Source organism: Hetaerina americana, unplaced genomic scaffold (assembly GCF_022747635.1).
Source record: "Hetaerina americana unplaced genomic scaffold, ioHetAmer1.1.p SCAF_6, whole genome shotgun sequence".
Lineage (NCBI taxonomy): Eukaryota > Metazoa > Arthropoda > Insecta > Odonata > Calopterygidae > Hetaerina > Hetaerina americana.
In genome coordinates, this window is record NW_027287205.1 from 81,036,005 (window position 1) to 81,053,177 (window position 17,173).

General features: G+C 34.9%; 1 protein-coding gene across 5 annotated transcripts; it reads left to right on the forward strand.

The window, feature by feature from the left end:
* The first annotated feature begins 4,910 nt into the window (after window positions 1-4,910).
* Window positions 4,911-14,963, forward strand: LOC139695302 (leucine-rich repeat-containing protein 28-like). 5 transcript variants are annotated; one of them, XM_071594003.1, is made up of 5 exons: window positions 4,911-4,927; window positions 5,326-5,472; window positions 12,326-12,539; window positions 12,675-13,014; window positions 13,103-14,963. In XM_071594003.1, exons 2-5 carry the CDS (start codon window positions 5,326-5,328, stop codon window positions 13,659-13,661), a joined length of 1,260 nt encoding a protein of 419 aa, XP_071450104.1. In that variant the 5' UTR covers window positions 4,911-4,927; the 3' UTR covers window positions 13,662-14,963. The 5 variants fall into 5 exon arrangements, with proteins under 5 accessions (XP_071450104.1, XP_071450102.1, XP_071450101.1 ...); XM_071594001.1 differs by having other exon boundaries at window positions 4,912-5,006; window positions 5,266-5,472; XM_071594000.1 differs by having other exon boundaries at window positions 4,919-5,006.
* Window positions 14,964-17,173: the final 2,210 nt, after the last annotated feature.

A 17,173-nucleotide genomic window follows, 5' to 3' on the forward strand; every position in this document is an offset into this window, starting at 1 on the left:
CACTATTTTCTTCCCCTTCCCTTCCTCAAACGGGTATAAATATGATGCACCACATGTTGAATCTTGTCTTGTACCTGAAGATGGTTCGATGAACTGAAACGTATTGTACGTTACAAATAAAGCTGTGGAGAAATGCAATATTTTTTCTCATAATCAATATTTTAACTACGTACTAACATGAACGTATTCGAAGCAACTTTAATTTAAGATTGATAAACTGACACATATCAGGCACAAGCTTTTAACTTCTATTTCTAGCGACAAATTAAGCTTTTTACCATTTGGTAATCGAGTAAATCATTATTTTAAGATTCACTATATTCCTTCAAAGTTGGTCCCTTTTAGTATCGTCAAAACCAAATGTTCATGTACACCTCTAAACTATCCTTCCTCCTCTCTCTTTCCCTTTCACTTCCTGCCCTCTCCCTCCCCTTCCTCCCTCTCTTCATCCTTAATCTCCGACCTTTTCCCCGCCACCTTTTTTTTCCCCACCACCCTTATCCTCTCTATCCCTATAACTCTCAACCACCCCCTCTCTCTCCATTCCTTTCCTACTTGCACCCCTCTTCACTGCTATCCCCTTCTTCAGCTCCCATATTTTCAATCAACTCCCCCTCTACATATGCTCTACCTCTCTCTATCTCCGCTCGCTTACGATAGCCCCTATGCCTCTAGATCTTGATCAACACCTCTTAGATTAGTCAGGTACGTATCCCACGGGCCGTATCACCATATTTTTTAGTACACGGATACCCGATGCAGGAAGTGAAGCCGTAGACCTTGGTTACCAGGCGAAGTCGTTGCAAACGAGTTTGTTGACTGGACCGGGATTTAAACTAAATGTCATGTTTTTCTTCTGCGTAAATAAATATATTTGCTGCTAATAAAACTTCTTCGTCAAGCCTGAAAATGTTTCGATGTGGGGACCGTCGGACTTAAAAGCAGTCTCGCTGAGTATGCCACAAACTATTAAATATTAATGTATTCCTCTATTAATATACTGCGTAAAACTTTATATATGTATACGGTGTAAAAATCATGCGCCTTAACTGGGACATATGCTCAGATCATTCTCGATTATCAAACCTAATGCTTCAACCAATATTCTAATGATTGTTACGCCGTGAATTTTCTGCGTTTCGATGCATTAAACATTAGCGAATTACTCCAATAAAGTGACTGTCGCGGTGTCTCCCGCATTACTATGAATTTCTGAATCTAGTATTAGATCAGACGACTTTCAAACGAATACATATGAAATTAAACTCTGAAACGAAAGTGAACTATTTGAATGATGAGAAAATCTTAGCTTTGTTCGGTGAACATATCGATCATTAAAATATAGTCCGCGATTGATCAACTTTATTTAAAACATTACAAACGCAGCGACTACCAGTAATATTCGTAGACTAGACCGACATTATTTCCACTTGACAATACCCGACTCAATAAGCCCGATAAATTGGAATGGCACAAGACAATTTGAGCTGTGAGACAAAATTTAAAGATATAAAATTGGAACTGAAATTTCTTCCAGGGGTCACTGTCGCCTAAACGGCCCTCGTCATCTCTGTACTTCTGCACGATACTTATCTCTTTGGCCGAAGGTGGGCTTGGGCTTGTGTTTTTTATCTTTATTTTACTACCAGGCCCTAGAAACACTATACATATGATTTCCAGGATTATTTCATTTATGTATATATAAGAAGGGAGAATATCACGGATAACCTAGAATTATATCGTACTTTATTTGTTGTCTAATTAAGACGAAGTAACACCTCTCATTTACTTTTTCATTACATTTTCTTACAGCTCGTCTAAAGAAACCTAGTTTGATGTAAACGTAATTCTTGATAATTTGCTCTGCCCACTGTTACCTAACTCAATGCCGATTCGTTAGTACGTTTTCTCCTTTTTTTCTTTTGTCACAAATGTCCATTACCTCATAATGTTTATAATTTTAACCCCCGTTCCTTACACTACAAAATTTCTAAACCGAAAATGTATCTGACCAGACATTGTAGACTTCACTTCCATTTCCCAGGATAACAATCCTCTACCATCATGTGATCCCCATCATCCAGTCATAAATGTTACCCTTCAACTGCAATGTCCAACTTTGTGCAAATATGACTTTGAGATATGCGATTTATTTACCCTGAATAATTACTTGTCGAATATTAACTGGTGCTACAAACTCGGTGATCTAAATACAAATGAGGCTTTAAAATACTTTAACGTTATTCTATATCATGGCATCCCATTCTTTACTCCAATTATCACTTATAAAACTAGTAGTTTTCCTAATTGATTTAGCTTCGAACTGAAAAATTTAATTGGTAGGAAGAAATTGCTGCACAAATTACATAAGCAAACTGGATTGCAATCTGATTATGCTATATTTTCACAGTTAAGGTCAAAATGTGCTAAATTCAATAAGGTATTGTTACAATAGATATAACACAACTCTAGATAGACATAACACAACTCAAGTAAGCTATCCAACATAATTCCAAAACACTTTTGGAATCATGTCAGTAGTATGAGGAAGATGGACAGACTACCCAAAGTAATGCTTTTTAATGATCTTTCTGTTTGTTCATATGATGACATAACAAACCTTTTTGCAATGTATTTCTCATATATGTACCTAAAACATGATAGTACCCCTCTGCACAATTTTCAAACTCACGCCTCTATTTCTATATCATCTATCACAATCTCAATAGAAGACATCAAAACTAAACTATACCAACTTGACCTCCAAAAGGGCTGTGGTCCTGATGAAATCCCAGCCATATTTCTGAGTATATGTCTTGTGCCATTACTTTATCCTTTGTATATTCTGTATAATAAATCCCTCTTTACTGGAATTTTTCCTAGCACACTTAAATCCACATGTATAGTTCCTATACATAAGCAGGGTAACAGAAATGAGGTATCTAACTACCGTCCGATTGCCAAGCTCTCAATAATAGCAAAAGTCTTCGAATCATTGGTTGTAGATAAGATTACTCCTATCTTTAATAGTATCACCGAGCAGCATGGTTTCACTGAAGGAAGATCAACTCTCACTAATCTTTTGGTTTTCAAAAGTATCTTATAGAAGGTATGGAAAAAAGCTTACAAACAGATGTCATATATACTGACTTCAATAAGGCTTTTCATACTGTTAGTCATGTGCTTCATCTTAGAAAGTTGGGCACATTGGGAATGAGTGGTACCTTACTAGACTGGATGGAAAGTTATTTGACCAATAGAGAATTTATAGTAAAAAATAATGCATCTAAAAGTAAATGTCTCTATCCATCATCATGCATTCCCCAAGGATCCCATCCGGGTTCATTATTATTTAACTTATTTATCAATGATATTATAATGGCATTATGCCCAATTCCTTTTCTTTTGTATGCCAATGACTTAAAAGTATTTTTAACAGTTCAACCAAATGATGATCACCCAACGCTGCAAAACTAACTTCATAGGCTTCAAAACTGGTATGGGCATATCTAACTTTCAATTTAAAAAAATGCTATTCAGTAACATTCAGCCAGAAAGGAGTCCACAGTATTATGAATATAGACTAATCAATTATCCTATGGCCAGATTAGCAAATATAAAAGACCTCAGAGTTATATTTGACTCACAGTTAACATGCAATCAACACTATAACTATGTTCATCTAAAGTATACAAATTGCATGGATTTATCTTCCAATACTGATAAACTTTAAACATATAGAGCCATATTAAGTTCTGCTCATCTCATTAGTTAGGTCACTCTGTTACCCTGCTTGCTCTACTCTTTGGCCACCTCACTACAAACTACGAATACATACAATCGAATATGTCCAAAGAAAATTTGTGCACAAAATTGCATTCAAATTCAATCTTCACGGAGATCTTAATAGTTATCATGAAATGCTACCTCTACTAAATCTGCCCTCCTTGCATAAACTTGGAAAAATTAGAAACATAACTTTTCTTTATAATTTACTGCATAGCAAGATTGATTCCTTAGAGCCATCAAGGGCATCTGTCAGAGTTCCTTTCCATAGCACAATGAATGAAGCACTCTTTGAAATTAGATATCATACACAAAACTACACCTACTACTCACCTATAAGCCAGATTTTGAGATGCCAACAGTTGTGATTACATTGACCTAATTTCTATCTCACCAGGATCCCTTAAAAAAATGTTCTTAAAAATATCTTAAGAATTTTAGAATGCCAATTATTACTGTGCGAATATCTGTACATGTAAATAACTTGTTCCTAATGCCCATTAGGAAAATTTTCTTAATCGACACCACAAGGTCTGGTTGATAATTACTGCTAACATTTATCCTTAAGTACCATCATCCGGCCTGTAACAAACACTTAATTTCTAATATTGTTTCCATTTTTTAATTTGGAATATTATCTAATACAGATATTTTGTCTACATCAATTATCATAACTAGGCATGTTTGCGTACCTGTATACCAATTGACAATGTCTTTCGCGAATTGCAAATCAAAATTCTTCTTTTTTTTTAATACTAAATAACGAGTATGTACATTTGGGTAAGTTATACACGTTCGTAAATGTTTTTTTTGTAATTGTGGAACCAATGTTTTTTGCATTTCCCTGTGTAAAAGGGTTATTCCCGTTAAATAAATAAATAAATTTAAGAGACCAAAACTTTATAGTACTACTTGCGGGAGCTTATGAAACTTATGAAAACCATAGCACTGTTACACATAATTTTATTAATAACCAACAAACGAAACTTCAACGCACGAGCCTTGATACAATACACTTGACATTTACTACAATACACTTTAATATTTGAAAATGGAAGATTGCGCTTAAAAAATAAATGATATACGATTTCCTGTAGAGGGCAGGGTGTTTTGTAACTGCGATTCTTTCAGACAAAAAGAGGTATTTTTGGAAATGATTGTTTTCGTGAGAAGAGATAGCATAAATATACATTCAACCTTGCTCGTGAAAGGAAATTATGGTATTTAAGAAACATGAAATGCTCAATTATGCCCTGTATTAGCAAAATTTAGTCTAAATTTCCGGTTAATGATTTTTTTGTCAATTGTATTAAATGTGCCTTTTGTTATCAAAAAGTTAATTATTTTATTTAAAGTTATTTCCAAGGGAATTTTTGCTATTAATAATTCGTTTGTCTTTTAAGGCTATCGTGACCGTAGATTTAAGTAATTTCCGCACCCTTACGTATCCCTCATGAGATATAAATATAATTTAATTAGGTGGAGCTGTCCAGTTTTTTTCAGCTAGGGCTACTAAACGCCTAGTTTCCAAATATCTAGATGGACGATGATTTGGTGCAAGAAATTCTCAGTCATCGTATATTACATTGGAATTATAGAGGCTACAATGCCCTACCTGATCAGTTAAGGGACAACGGGAGGCACGTAGAAGAGCTGTATTTGAAAATGAATATGTTGACTGTTTTGGTATAGTATTTTTAATGTGTATTGCCATTATTTTCATTAATATTGTTGTTTTGGCTCGAAAAGTTTATTAACTGTGTGGATTTTAAGGTATTTGTCTGCTTGTCCTATTCTTCACATCATCAGTTACATTTGAGTTAGTATTCCCATATAATTTGTGTTGAAACCATTGCATTGAATTGTATTCATTTTTAATAGCTTAAGGGTAGGTATAGTCGAGATAAATTTGGATTTTCCTAAGTCTGGTGAGATCTTATGTTATCTATATCGAGGTAAATGCGGAAACCATACGTACTTAGGAAAAGAATTTACTTTAATATGTATCTTGTTTTCAGTTCCCAAGGAACAATATTCCCAAATTGAAGAAATTTTACAATATTACACCATCAATTTTGCGCACAGTTCTGTCAACACGTAGATAGAAAATCCTTATAAATGCCAGAGCCCACTATGAATGAAGTTTTGAAGAGCTCTTTCGCGTTTGTAAGATGAGTGTCTATTGAAATAATCAGTGAATAAAATCAGTGCCATTCCGTTATGAAAGTGATAATATTTAGACTTCCTAGTTAAAGATCCCATGCAGTAATTTTCCTTGTCCATGCCAGTTTGTGCCACATGGGTAGGTGTGTATTCCACTGTATTGCGAGGTGCACACTGATATTTTGCTATTATTTCTCGGTGCATCTCCATAGTTCAAGTTCTTCAATGAAAAATTAGTACCCATAGTGGGACATTCAACCTAAGTGCAGGGAACACTTGACAGTCATACAACGGCTTGTAAATTATTCTACCATAAATTAGGTATGTTTGTGTATTTTAGTACTTAACTTTTATTCTTACTATCCGAATAAATTTCCCAAAAGCTTATTTGGCTGTGAGGGCAATAACCTGTTAGGTGCACAATTATCAAGTGAGTGGAATCGGAATTTTTCAATTCAAGCTATTACTAAATAAATTGCTACCCACATTTCTTGAGTCATTATTCACTATCAAAAAAATGTTACAAGAAAACTATTTTCTATTATATTGATTTCCAGAATTAGACAAAAAGGCTGACGTTGATTAAATAATGTATTGCTAATTCTATCATTGAGTTTATAATCGTACATTTGAAAGTTGTTTTCGCTTGAAATGAAGTACATCTTATCCTGTCCGTTCAAAGTTTTTAAGTTTCATCAGCTAAGACTTGCTATTGATTTCAAGAACACTTTTGCAACCAATTTCAGACCATATGTCTCAAAATAAGTGCATTTCCTTTTCAAGAAAAATAGTGTATTAAAATAATTTTTATAGTAATTCACCCCCATGTTGTAAAAAATATGATTTTACGTGAGTTGCTCGGTTTTTGTTCCTATATTTCAAATGACTATATAGAATGTAATTCCTACCCACAATGTAAGAAACTTAGGTTGGATTCTGTAATGGCTTATGTGCATGCATGCTAACTAAATGAAATTGTGAGCATTTTGCTAATTGATAATAAAATATGGAACTCACTCCTTGTTAAATAGTTTTACTGATGACCTACCCAAAATGCATCCGAGTTTACGTCATGGAGTGTGTTTATTGCTGAGAATAGTGGCTTGCAACAGATGTTGAAACACCATTGCTTTTGGTTGCCCATGTGGATACTCTTGTGGTCTCTGAGTCAGTAAGCATTTTATATCTTCCGCATCAGTACCTTGAAATTCACTATGAGCATGAAAAGATTTTAATATTTCACGTCGTAAAATATTAAAACCTTTTGGGGGAAATGTTAAGTTTCTTTTTCCCTCATAATGAAGGAATTCCACAAAGTTAAACCTGAAACTGTTATGTTTGAAATCCATTAGTCATAGTGACCGTGAGGATGGTTTGGCCCAGTCGCCCTTTAATGTAAAGAAATAATGAAAAAATGTAAAGAATAATATATAATTATCATCATGTGATAAAAACAGGAAGTTTAGAGAGTGCCACTTCTATATATCTTTTTCTTTATTAACCCTATTTAACTTTCTCCCCTAGACCTGACCTACTTTAGATGCAACTATTGAACCCCAAAAATGAAATTTTAATGACTTTATTTTGAAAATAGTCCTGTCAAACTAATTTTCAATGCTTCTGGAATTATGTTATATTCCTTCCTTGTCCTTAAACACCTTGGATAATAGATATTAGTCGTTTAAACACTCACCTATGAGACAGTATGATTAGGCACATATGTATTTCTTTTTGAGAGAATCTTATATTTCATTTTATAATTTTAAAAGTAATTCTAGATGAATTTACTCTGGCCTGGTTCTAGGAAGGTAGGACTGCTGGAATACTTACAAGTGTATTAGTTTCCCATACATTCAGCCCATTTCTGTGATGTCCTGATGCACAGTAGAGAATACAGAAATTGCTACAATGTGAAATAGAAGGCTTTCCCTTAAAAGACAGTACCACTTTTGTAGAAGAGTTACCCTTCACACATTGCATTCATGAAACCTCGGTCTCAAAGAGTGGCAATGGAAATTCGCATTTAAGTTGATATATTATGAGAGGCAGACAGATGAAAACTGAGCATTCACCACAGCAACCAGTCCATGCACTAACAAGAGCTTAGCCCAACAACTGCGTACACCTGTGAGTTGTCACTATGTAGTTCTACCATAGTGATGGCATTATCGATGCGTAGAAGGCTAGCTTTTAGCCAACTGAGTGCAATGGTGGGTGTTTGGTTCTCATTTGACTGCCCCTAGTATTGGGAATTAGGGCCTGTAGTGGTAAACCTGTTGTTTGTCCTCCCAAGCATTTTGATTTCAGTAGCAGTTCACCAGGCAATGCCTTTAACTAAAACATAACAATAATTTATATTTATGGTCCAATTCAAAGGTGCATATAGTTACAGCTTAGGCATTTATGGGACTACATTAATAGGGATGACTTGAATAGACTTAATTAGTAACAAAAATTTGAATGACACAAAAAGTGGCATAATCCAGTATTTCCTACGGTGATGAAAGTCTCAACAGACATTTGATAGCCGAATTATCAACTTGAATAATCAGGGAAATAGCCAATGGTAAAAGGAGGAACAGCAGTGTGATAGCATTGACACTATGCCACAAGCATTTCACTGGTAAATTTTTTAAACAAAATGTTTACATTTCGTAATCAGAAATACACAAAAAGTAGGCTAATAGGAAGCAAATGGTACCAGTTTGGCAACCATGATAGAACATTACTATTGAAGTACTACTTAGTCCCAGTATAAAGCAGCGAAGATATTCAAAATCAATTTTCTTTTCATCCCTCATAAATCTTGGCATGGCCAGGCTGAAGGGTATTAATGTTCTTGAAAGCGATGAGAAAATAGCCTTGGAGCATTGAAAATGACATACTAAATCATATGATTGATTCAGAGGACTAAATTATGCAATTTGGTGATCAATATCATAGGATTATTCTCTAATAGGCACAAAAAGTACATACTTTATACAAGTCACTTGCTGGTGGGCTCCTTACTCCCAATGACCAAGCAAAAAGCTTTTTTAAGGAAGAGGTGACCAATTTCCTACCATGGGCCTAAATAATGGACATGGCACCTTCTATTGGAATTACTTTCATCACGTTGCAACACAAGATTCATGTGAGAATGAATGAAAAGTTTAATTCTCCTGCTGGACCTCGGTAGTACTGCTCAGTTTTTTGAGAACTTTCCTATTCCTTAGTATATCTCTATTTAATGGAATGTTTAACAAAAAGGCTTATACCAATGCAGCTGCTAAAACTCTTATGTACCCCTAATGATCTCTGAAGAGTAACCTCCAAGATTGAGTCATCATTATTCAGACGTTTCAGGTGTAACATGGGGGAATATCATGATTAATTAAAAATTGGCACTTTTCCACAAAATAAAATTTAATGTGACCGGTTTCAATGTAACTAAATCATAATCAGGTGAAGACGATGATGTAGTTACGTTGAAACCGGTCGCATTAAATTTTATTTTGTGGAAAAGTGTCAACTTTTAATTAATCATGATATTCCCCCATTTTACACCTGAAACGTCTCTTTTTATTAAGTCATCAGTCTACTAACGTTTCTCTTTCGTAGAACTTGCACCAAGACAATCCATTAATATCTTCCTGTGATTAACCACACAATTTATGAATACATGCATTTCCATCATCTCATTGATGTTACAAATGTTAAGGCCAAAATATGTTATCCGACACTTCACAAAGGAAAACATTTTAACTTGCCCCAGGCATTACCATTACTTTTATCTTGCCTAAGGCGAACAGTAAAGAAAAAATAAACAAAATGGGGAAAAGAGGAACTTGTGAACATTTTGAGGCTGGTGTGGCGGTCCCTTCACCAGCAGAAAAATGTGCTATACTCTAAAAACAAGTTTACAGATACACAAAAGGGAAATGATAAATTATGGATGGGGAAAAGAAGTGCTTAAGGGAAGATGGTCGAGATAAAATAGGGGCATGGGAATGGATAGGAAAAGAGGGGGATAACACAGACTCGGGAGTTGAAGCAGCTTCTAAGCATGATGTGGATTAGAGGAAAAGTGGAAAGAAGCAGAACTAAAGAGTCTAACAGTGGTATCAGGAATCATCACAAAGATGGTTCTTTTTCTCCTGGCCAAAAGAACTACGAATAGAAGAATCCACAGAAACATTTTGGTGGCTTGCTTGGCCATGTACACATAAGAGGAAGCTTTATCACTTGGATGAATCTTTCATTCTCTTCCTCTGGTGCCCCAGTGAAATTTCATGATTGGAAAACTTTATATCCAAATTCTTCACATAGATTATTCATCAGACTATTTGCAATAACTAATTAAAATAAAAAATTTTAGTAGATTAATTACTAGTATTGCTATTATTACTATAAATTTAATGGAGTAATTTGATTGCTAAAATCCAATTACTGTAAATTTATGATTGAGGAAACAGTACATCTGATCTGTAACACAAAAAGCAATAAACAATATTACTTAACTCCTTTTCTATGTGCATGATAATAAAGTCACGTAGGCTATTTATTTAAATTGATACATTCAACCTACATGTTTTAATTAGTGGTAAAGGTTTATGTGCCTCTTCGCTGCATGAAATGGCAATGCATATGCAATCAAAATTGAGAAATCTAGTCAATTAATCTTTGCTTCTCAGAAGTAATGGTTATCTAAGGAAGGATTGGCCGCAGATAAAATATGAGATCCTTAAGGACAGATAGAAGCGGCATTTGCAGACAAATGAACAGTTACCTTTTTGATACTTGTATGATCAAGAATTGTCCTCAGCTCATGAGATCTGTAATATTTTGGGAAGCCTCACTAACATGTAGTTTCTTCACAAAGTCAAAGTAGATGGAAATTATTTGTCTAACTACAAGAGTAAAAGAGGAAGAGATGTTGATTGCGTATCCAAGATGAACATTGCAATAAAAATGATTTCATTCATGACCTATAGCATAACGAGCTATTTCATCCATACAACCATGTCATATCTAAAGGGTTGATCCTGAAAATGCTCTCACGATCTTCAGAAACTCTCTATAATCTAGCAATAGCTATAACTCGAGAATAACCTACATAGCATATTTCCTATGCATTCATTTTTATTTTTCATGAATAACAAAATTCCTTCAACAGTCAATTTAAACAGCCAGTGCATCTTTTGGACTGTTAGCTGATGTCAGGCATCTTAAGTAAAGATGTGAAGAAAAAACTAGTTAAAACTTAAATACAGAGCATAATATTTTATAGATCTGAAAATAGGTTGCTGGAGCAAGAGGATAAATGTGGAGTGAAAGTTTTTAAGATGTGAGTGTACAGAAGAATGGGGGAAAGAAAATGGATGAAAAAAAGTAATGACGTAACGAGTATGGAAGGGGAAGAGAGAAATTCGATAAAGACAGGATAGGAGTGGATGTAGGACATAGTGAGTGGCAGTGGTATGCTGAAGTTGGTAACAGAGGGAACAAGGCAGAGGGAGGTAAAGAACAAGCATTTTTAATGGAATTAACGGCAAAACAAAGAATGTAGAGCTCAAGTATGAGCTACCGTAATAAGTATTGGGCTTAAGGATATATTGTGCTATGTTAGTCAAGGTTTAAGGTCATAGTAGTTTCTGATACAAGGCAAGGGTCTATCAAAACCCTACCCTAGCCTCTTAGACTACCGCTTAAAAAAAACATCGATAGAGATAATGCACAGAATCACATTATTGATAAAAGGACAAATTATTTATCTGCACAAAAGAATTTTCAGTTTTAACACCAAATTATAATGTACAGGTACACCATTAGTTGGGAATAAGCATGTTAAAGACTCAATATGGATTGAAAAATATATTAATAACTTAAACCAGGAATATGAAATTATCACAACTTGCCCGCTCATGGCACAGAATAAATGGGGTGCTGTTTTTCTAAAGGATAATAAAGTGAAGACACTGCATTTGAGTTGACATAAAAACAGATCCATGACATTACCACAAGCATGGAATCGAAATTAAAAGTTTGAAACTAAAATATGTATCCACATTTTTCACATCATCACGTTAATTTCTTAATCCCAACCATTTACTAAGTGATGAGAGTGTGCCAACTAACTAGAGAAATGCAAAAAACCTTGGCAATGGCACTACCACTATGGCAATGTTGGCTTAATAGTCACGTGGAAATGCAGTATGGAATGTGTGCTGAATTCGCTAATCCCTCCTAGATCTGACTACTAAATGAACTAATGAAATTTTGGAGTTTAAATAAATGATTACTATAGGTATTAAAATTGCTCTATATGAAAATGAACTGAGCCATTGAATTTGAGACAAATTGAATGTTCCTGATTCGATTGGTGCATATTTTACAGCCAGTGTGGTTGGGGGAGTTACGAAATCTCACCAATTTATACTTATGTCAAAATAGACTGGAAAGTCTTCCTGAGGAGTTGTGTGAGATGAAATCATTAGAGGTACTTGACATTAGTGACAATAAACTCCATGAATTGCCAGTTACTATCGGCCTTCTACCTAAATTGACAACGTTGTTCATAATGAATAACAAGATCACAGCTTTCCCTCCTGGTAAGTATCCCTATTAAAGGAAAGTTGCCTAATTTCTGTGGTATACATGTTGTTTATTCCATTTTATACTATAATTATTCAAATATAACAAGCTATAAACCACCATTCCCTTGTAACATCTGTGCATTTTTACAGAAATATACATGCTGCCAGCCATCAAAATTATAAATGGAACTGGCAATCTGATCATTAATGTTGAAGAAATATGTCGATGCCTCACACTAGAAGAGCTTTATTTAGATAACAATCTCTTACTGTGCCTACCACCAAAAATTGTTTACATGCCTAAACTCAAAACTTTATCTGTCTGCAGAAATAACTTGCTCTATTTGCCATCTCTGCCATTCATTTCTGATGTTGACATATCATTTAATTATAATCCATCACTGAATTATATTCCATATCCTCTAGGATGCCAAATAACTGAAAATGGCATCTACAGTTCAGAGGGTGAATGGGATTTGAGAGCTTTGGGGTAAGACTTCAATAAAATAATACAAAATTAACAATAATTTCAGGTCTCACATGTATTCCTAACAAGCTGTTTTCTTTTTATTTGTTAGGTGCTCAGAATTAACCAGTGAGACAGACTACCTTCCAAATTTGAAGATACTCTTGCCATCAAATGACAAGCTAATCATGCCTCTAGGATTGAAATGCATTGAGAGCACTTTAGATATTCCAAGACCACCTAGACTCCATGAAATAGCTATTCAAGCCGTCTACCAAACTATCTATCAACAAAGATTGCATATTTTTAGAAAGAAAGGGAAGCACATATTTCACATGACTAGAACTATTTGTCGGATGCCATCTTACATTAAGTCCCTGTTGGCAATACTAAACAATAACGAGTCAAAAAATTTGCTGTTAAAAGGACCAGTTAGTATATGTGTTGGTAATGAATGCAACAATCCTATATTTTGTTACTGTATTGCTTGGGTCATACCCAAGCGTGTTGCGTACAGGTTAAGAGCTTCCAGAGAGACTATTTTTTCCACCATATTTTTCTGTTCACATCGTTGTAGCAATTCATTTAAGCAACATTTATTGTCACGCAATCCAGAATTATGGGAAGTTGAACTAATAAATACTAGTCAATCCTGGAAAGTAATACAATGAATGCAATAATTCTATCAGTGTAATTAAAAAAAACATTTTTTATCAAAAAGATACGTAGCATAATTTCAAGACCCGAGTGAAAAGAATGTTACATTGCGGAGTAACAGTTTTCATTTTTTCACTTCAAATAGTATCAATGAAATAATTTATAAACCAAACGTAAAATGCAGCACCGTTGTAAATAATGGTAATCAGGTCAAAAGGTTTAGAATCATGAGAACATAATGCTTGTAAATGTTTATTAACATTAGCTAAAAAAATCTCAGCCTCATATTAAGGAGACTTTTTGTGTAGTAGAACTACCTGGGAAACTGCTGGCAGTACAGGTAAAGGAACTGGTGGCCCTCCCAATGGGTGAGCTTCACACACCATAGGGTTTTGAGTGAGTTGAACCCTACACTTACCTATCAAACCAAACTTCAACTTAACAATTGTTGTTTGGAGCATATTTAGAAAATGAAATCCTATAAAAGTTCTATTCCTACCAAACCAATTCTAGAGTTAGTCACAATCAAAAATGCAGAGCATAGTTAAAGTTACATGATTGATAATTTCATGCTTCCACATTAATAAAACATATTACACCACAACTAAATATCATCAAAACCATGAATATTATTCCATAACTTAACAATTAACCTGGCCAAACTCTGACCTTCTATAATAGCCTGGCCAACATGTGACTAGCATTATATGCCTCAATATTTTGAATTTGCTCTCCATTTTCATTATGCAAACAAACTGCAAAAGCTCACAGAGCTTACTTAAACAAAAATCCGCAAAAGCTCAAAGAGCTTACTTAAACAAAAATCCGCAAAAGCTCACAGAGCTTACTTAAACAAAAATCCTTTCCAATGTTTCACAAAGATGTACCTATAACTTATGGACTGATTAGAAAAAGAATTACAAATGCTAAGGTCTTGCCAGGCAACATAAATCTTTTGAATTAATTTTCTACCCATGTCACTGAATTGTAAACAAGCATGAATTGCTTGTATATATTTAATTAAAAAAAATTATAACAAGTGGATGTGTATAACTATATGACTTAACATTGTTTACCTCATGACTTCACGCTTCACTTACATGACTGAAGCTCCTAAAACTTAGCATGCAATTGGCATTACTTTCAAAACCTTTGTCTGCTGGTAACTCAGAGACATTAGCTCATAGCACAAGCATCCAAGGAGGGCATATTTCAAGATTTGAAAACACCAACATCAGGAGACCAGCTTGGCTTGAAAAGTGATTAAATTAGTTCAATGGAACAGTAATCGGTAAACCTGATTATTTTAAAAGCAATTTCTTTCATTTGGTAATATTGTAAATTGCTTCTGAAATACACCCACCCAAATATTTATCAATGTTCTTACTATATGCAAACTTAGCACGTCAGATAATAGATAATATTCCCCAAATAGAGCTAAGACTGCAATTAAAAGGTATAAAGCTTTAACACCAGGCAGGGCAGCTGATGAGCATCAAATGAGTATGCTCATGGGACTGAAAGCTAATTAGTGTAACTTAGGAGAAATTGATGTACACATTTTCCTTAAAATCATACAGGGTCTGCCCAAAAAATAAGTAGAATGATTTATCCCCACTGAGGGAATACTGGAAGAGGAATTTAATTTGTGGTGGGAGGTTATAGGAAAGCAATGCATCAGCTGTCTTCCGGCCATTACAGCGTGTGGATTGCTGCTAGACTGAACCCATGCTTGAGGGTTTCGACAAAAATTCAGTATGCCACGTTCCATTGAACAACAATAAAATAAAAAACAAGGCTCAAGCTCGTAAAAATGGGTTCGGAGACAATGAGCATGACTAAGGATACTTACGGAGATGAAACAATGGCCAAGGGCATGATTTTCCACTGCCACAAGATGTTTCAGGACGGTAGAGAGGAGGTTGACGATGAGGAATGCCCTGGACATCCAGCAACGACACAGTGTGATGAAAATGTGCAAAAAGTGAGACACATGTTCAACATCAATGGATGTGCGAGTGTCATAATGTTACCTCAAAAGTGCAGTATCTCAAAAACCACATGAACTTTTCATTCCAATAATTTCATCCCATTTTAGGCACAACTTAACCATAGGAAATCCACAATTTCCCAGATATATAAACCTGTCTAATCTCCGAAGGTACCAGAAATATACCCGCCATGATAGTGCCTTTGGTGCTTCTTGTGAAACAGGACATACAAATGCACCAGAGTGAAGTTGAGAGTTAGCACTGACAAGCTTAGAACACCATTGATTATAAATAACGATAAATCATATTCTAATGAGGAATCATATTTATAATAAACTATAAAATTATAGCACACCATGATGACTGGATCTAAGAAAGTGTAAACTGCAGCCCAAAAAAATTTGTTTTATAAACATTTACTTCAATTTTGATCAAACTCATGGGGTAAACTTCCATGGAACATCAAAAAAGTCATGAAAACAAAGGGATTGGTTTTAACCTGAACCGTTAAATGAAAGTCAGTTCTATCATATTACATAGTATAGCAAACATATGTACTGTAATACTATGAAAGAAAAAAAACATTCAGTATTTCATGATGGTTAAGCTACATACATAACAAATACAATGTTTAAAAAAATGTCCTCAATACAGTAAATACTAATAAATGGGTAAAAGATACAATTGAAGTGGGAATGAAACCATGTAATAAGAAATATACTATTCCTGTTTTAGGTGGAGACCTAATTAACCAATTCACTTTCTTGAATACCCAACATTGGCCATACTGATTACCTTGAAATGCAGTGAGAAAATCAAGTTAACCCAAAATTAATGGTTGAGTCATGCATCAACTGTAATTAATCCATAAATCAATTAATATTAAGTGGCATCGCAACCTGGTGAGTAGAGCATTCAGAGTCATGGGTTAACACCCAAACGATTCTTAAACAAGTTCTCTGGTGCATTTCTAGTGATCAGATCTTACTGGGAAGAGGCACCCAAAGGAAAAGAGATTGCTTGGGTAGAGCATTCAGACTCCGGCCAAATGGAGGGAGAGGCAATTGTCCCCTTACCCTGATGCGTGAACTGCACATGCCCAAGGGTTTTGTAAAAGGAGCGAAACTTTTACACATTAAACCAACCTGCAGGTTGATTTTGTGATTTTTGAAAAGGAATAGAAATTACCCAAAACCCAGAATGAATGAATTTGCAAGTCTTACAAAAGATGAGCACCAGTCTTGGTCATACCAAACTGTTCCCCTTGTTTCAGACTTTTCTTTTTTAATGCTCACTGCTATAGAAGTAGTGGTCGACATTGCCAGTTATGAGACAAGTACTAAATTTACATGTACAATGAAGTTTGAATTTAGAGTTAAAAAGCCTGGCCTGGTTAGTCAGGTAGGAAATGTGTCTACCTATTAATCCAAAGGTTTTCAATTCAAGTTAGTTTGGGTGTTGTGTCAACAGGTAGCTCAAACCCCACAGAGCCTGTAAACAAGCCCAGAGTGGTCTATCAGGATTCCAGGGTCACA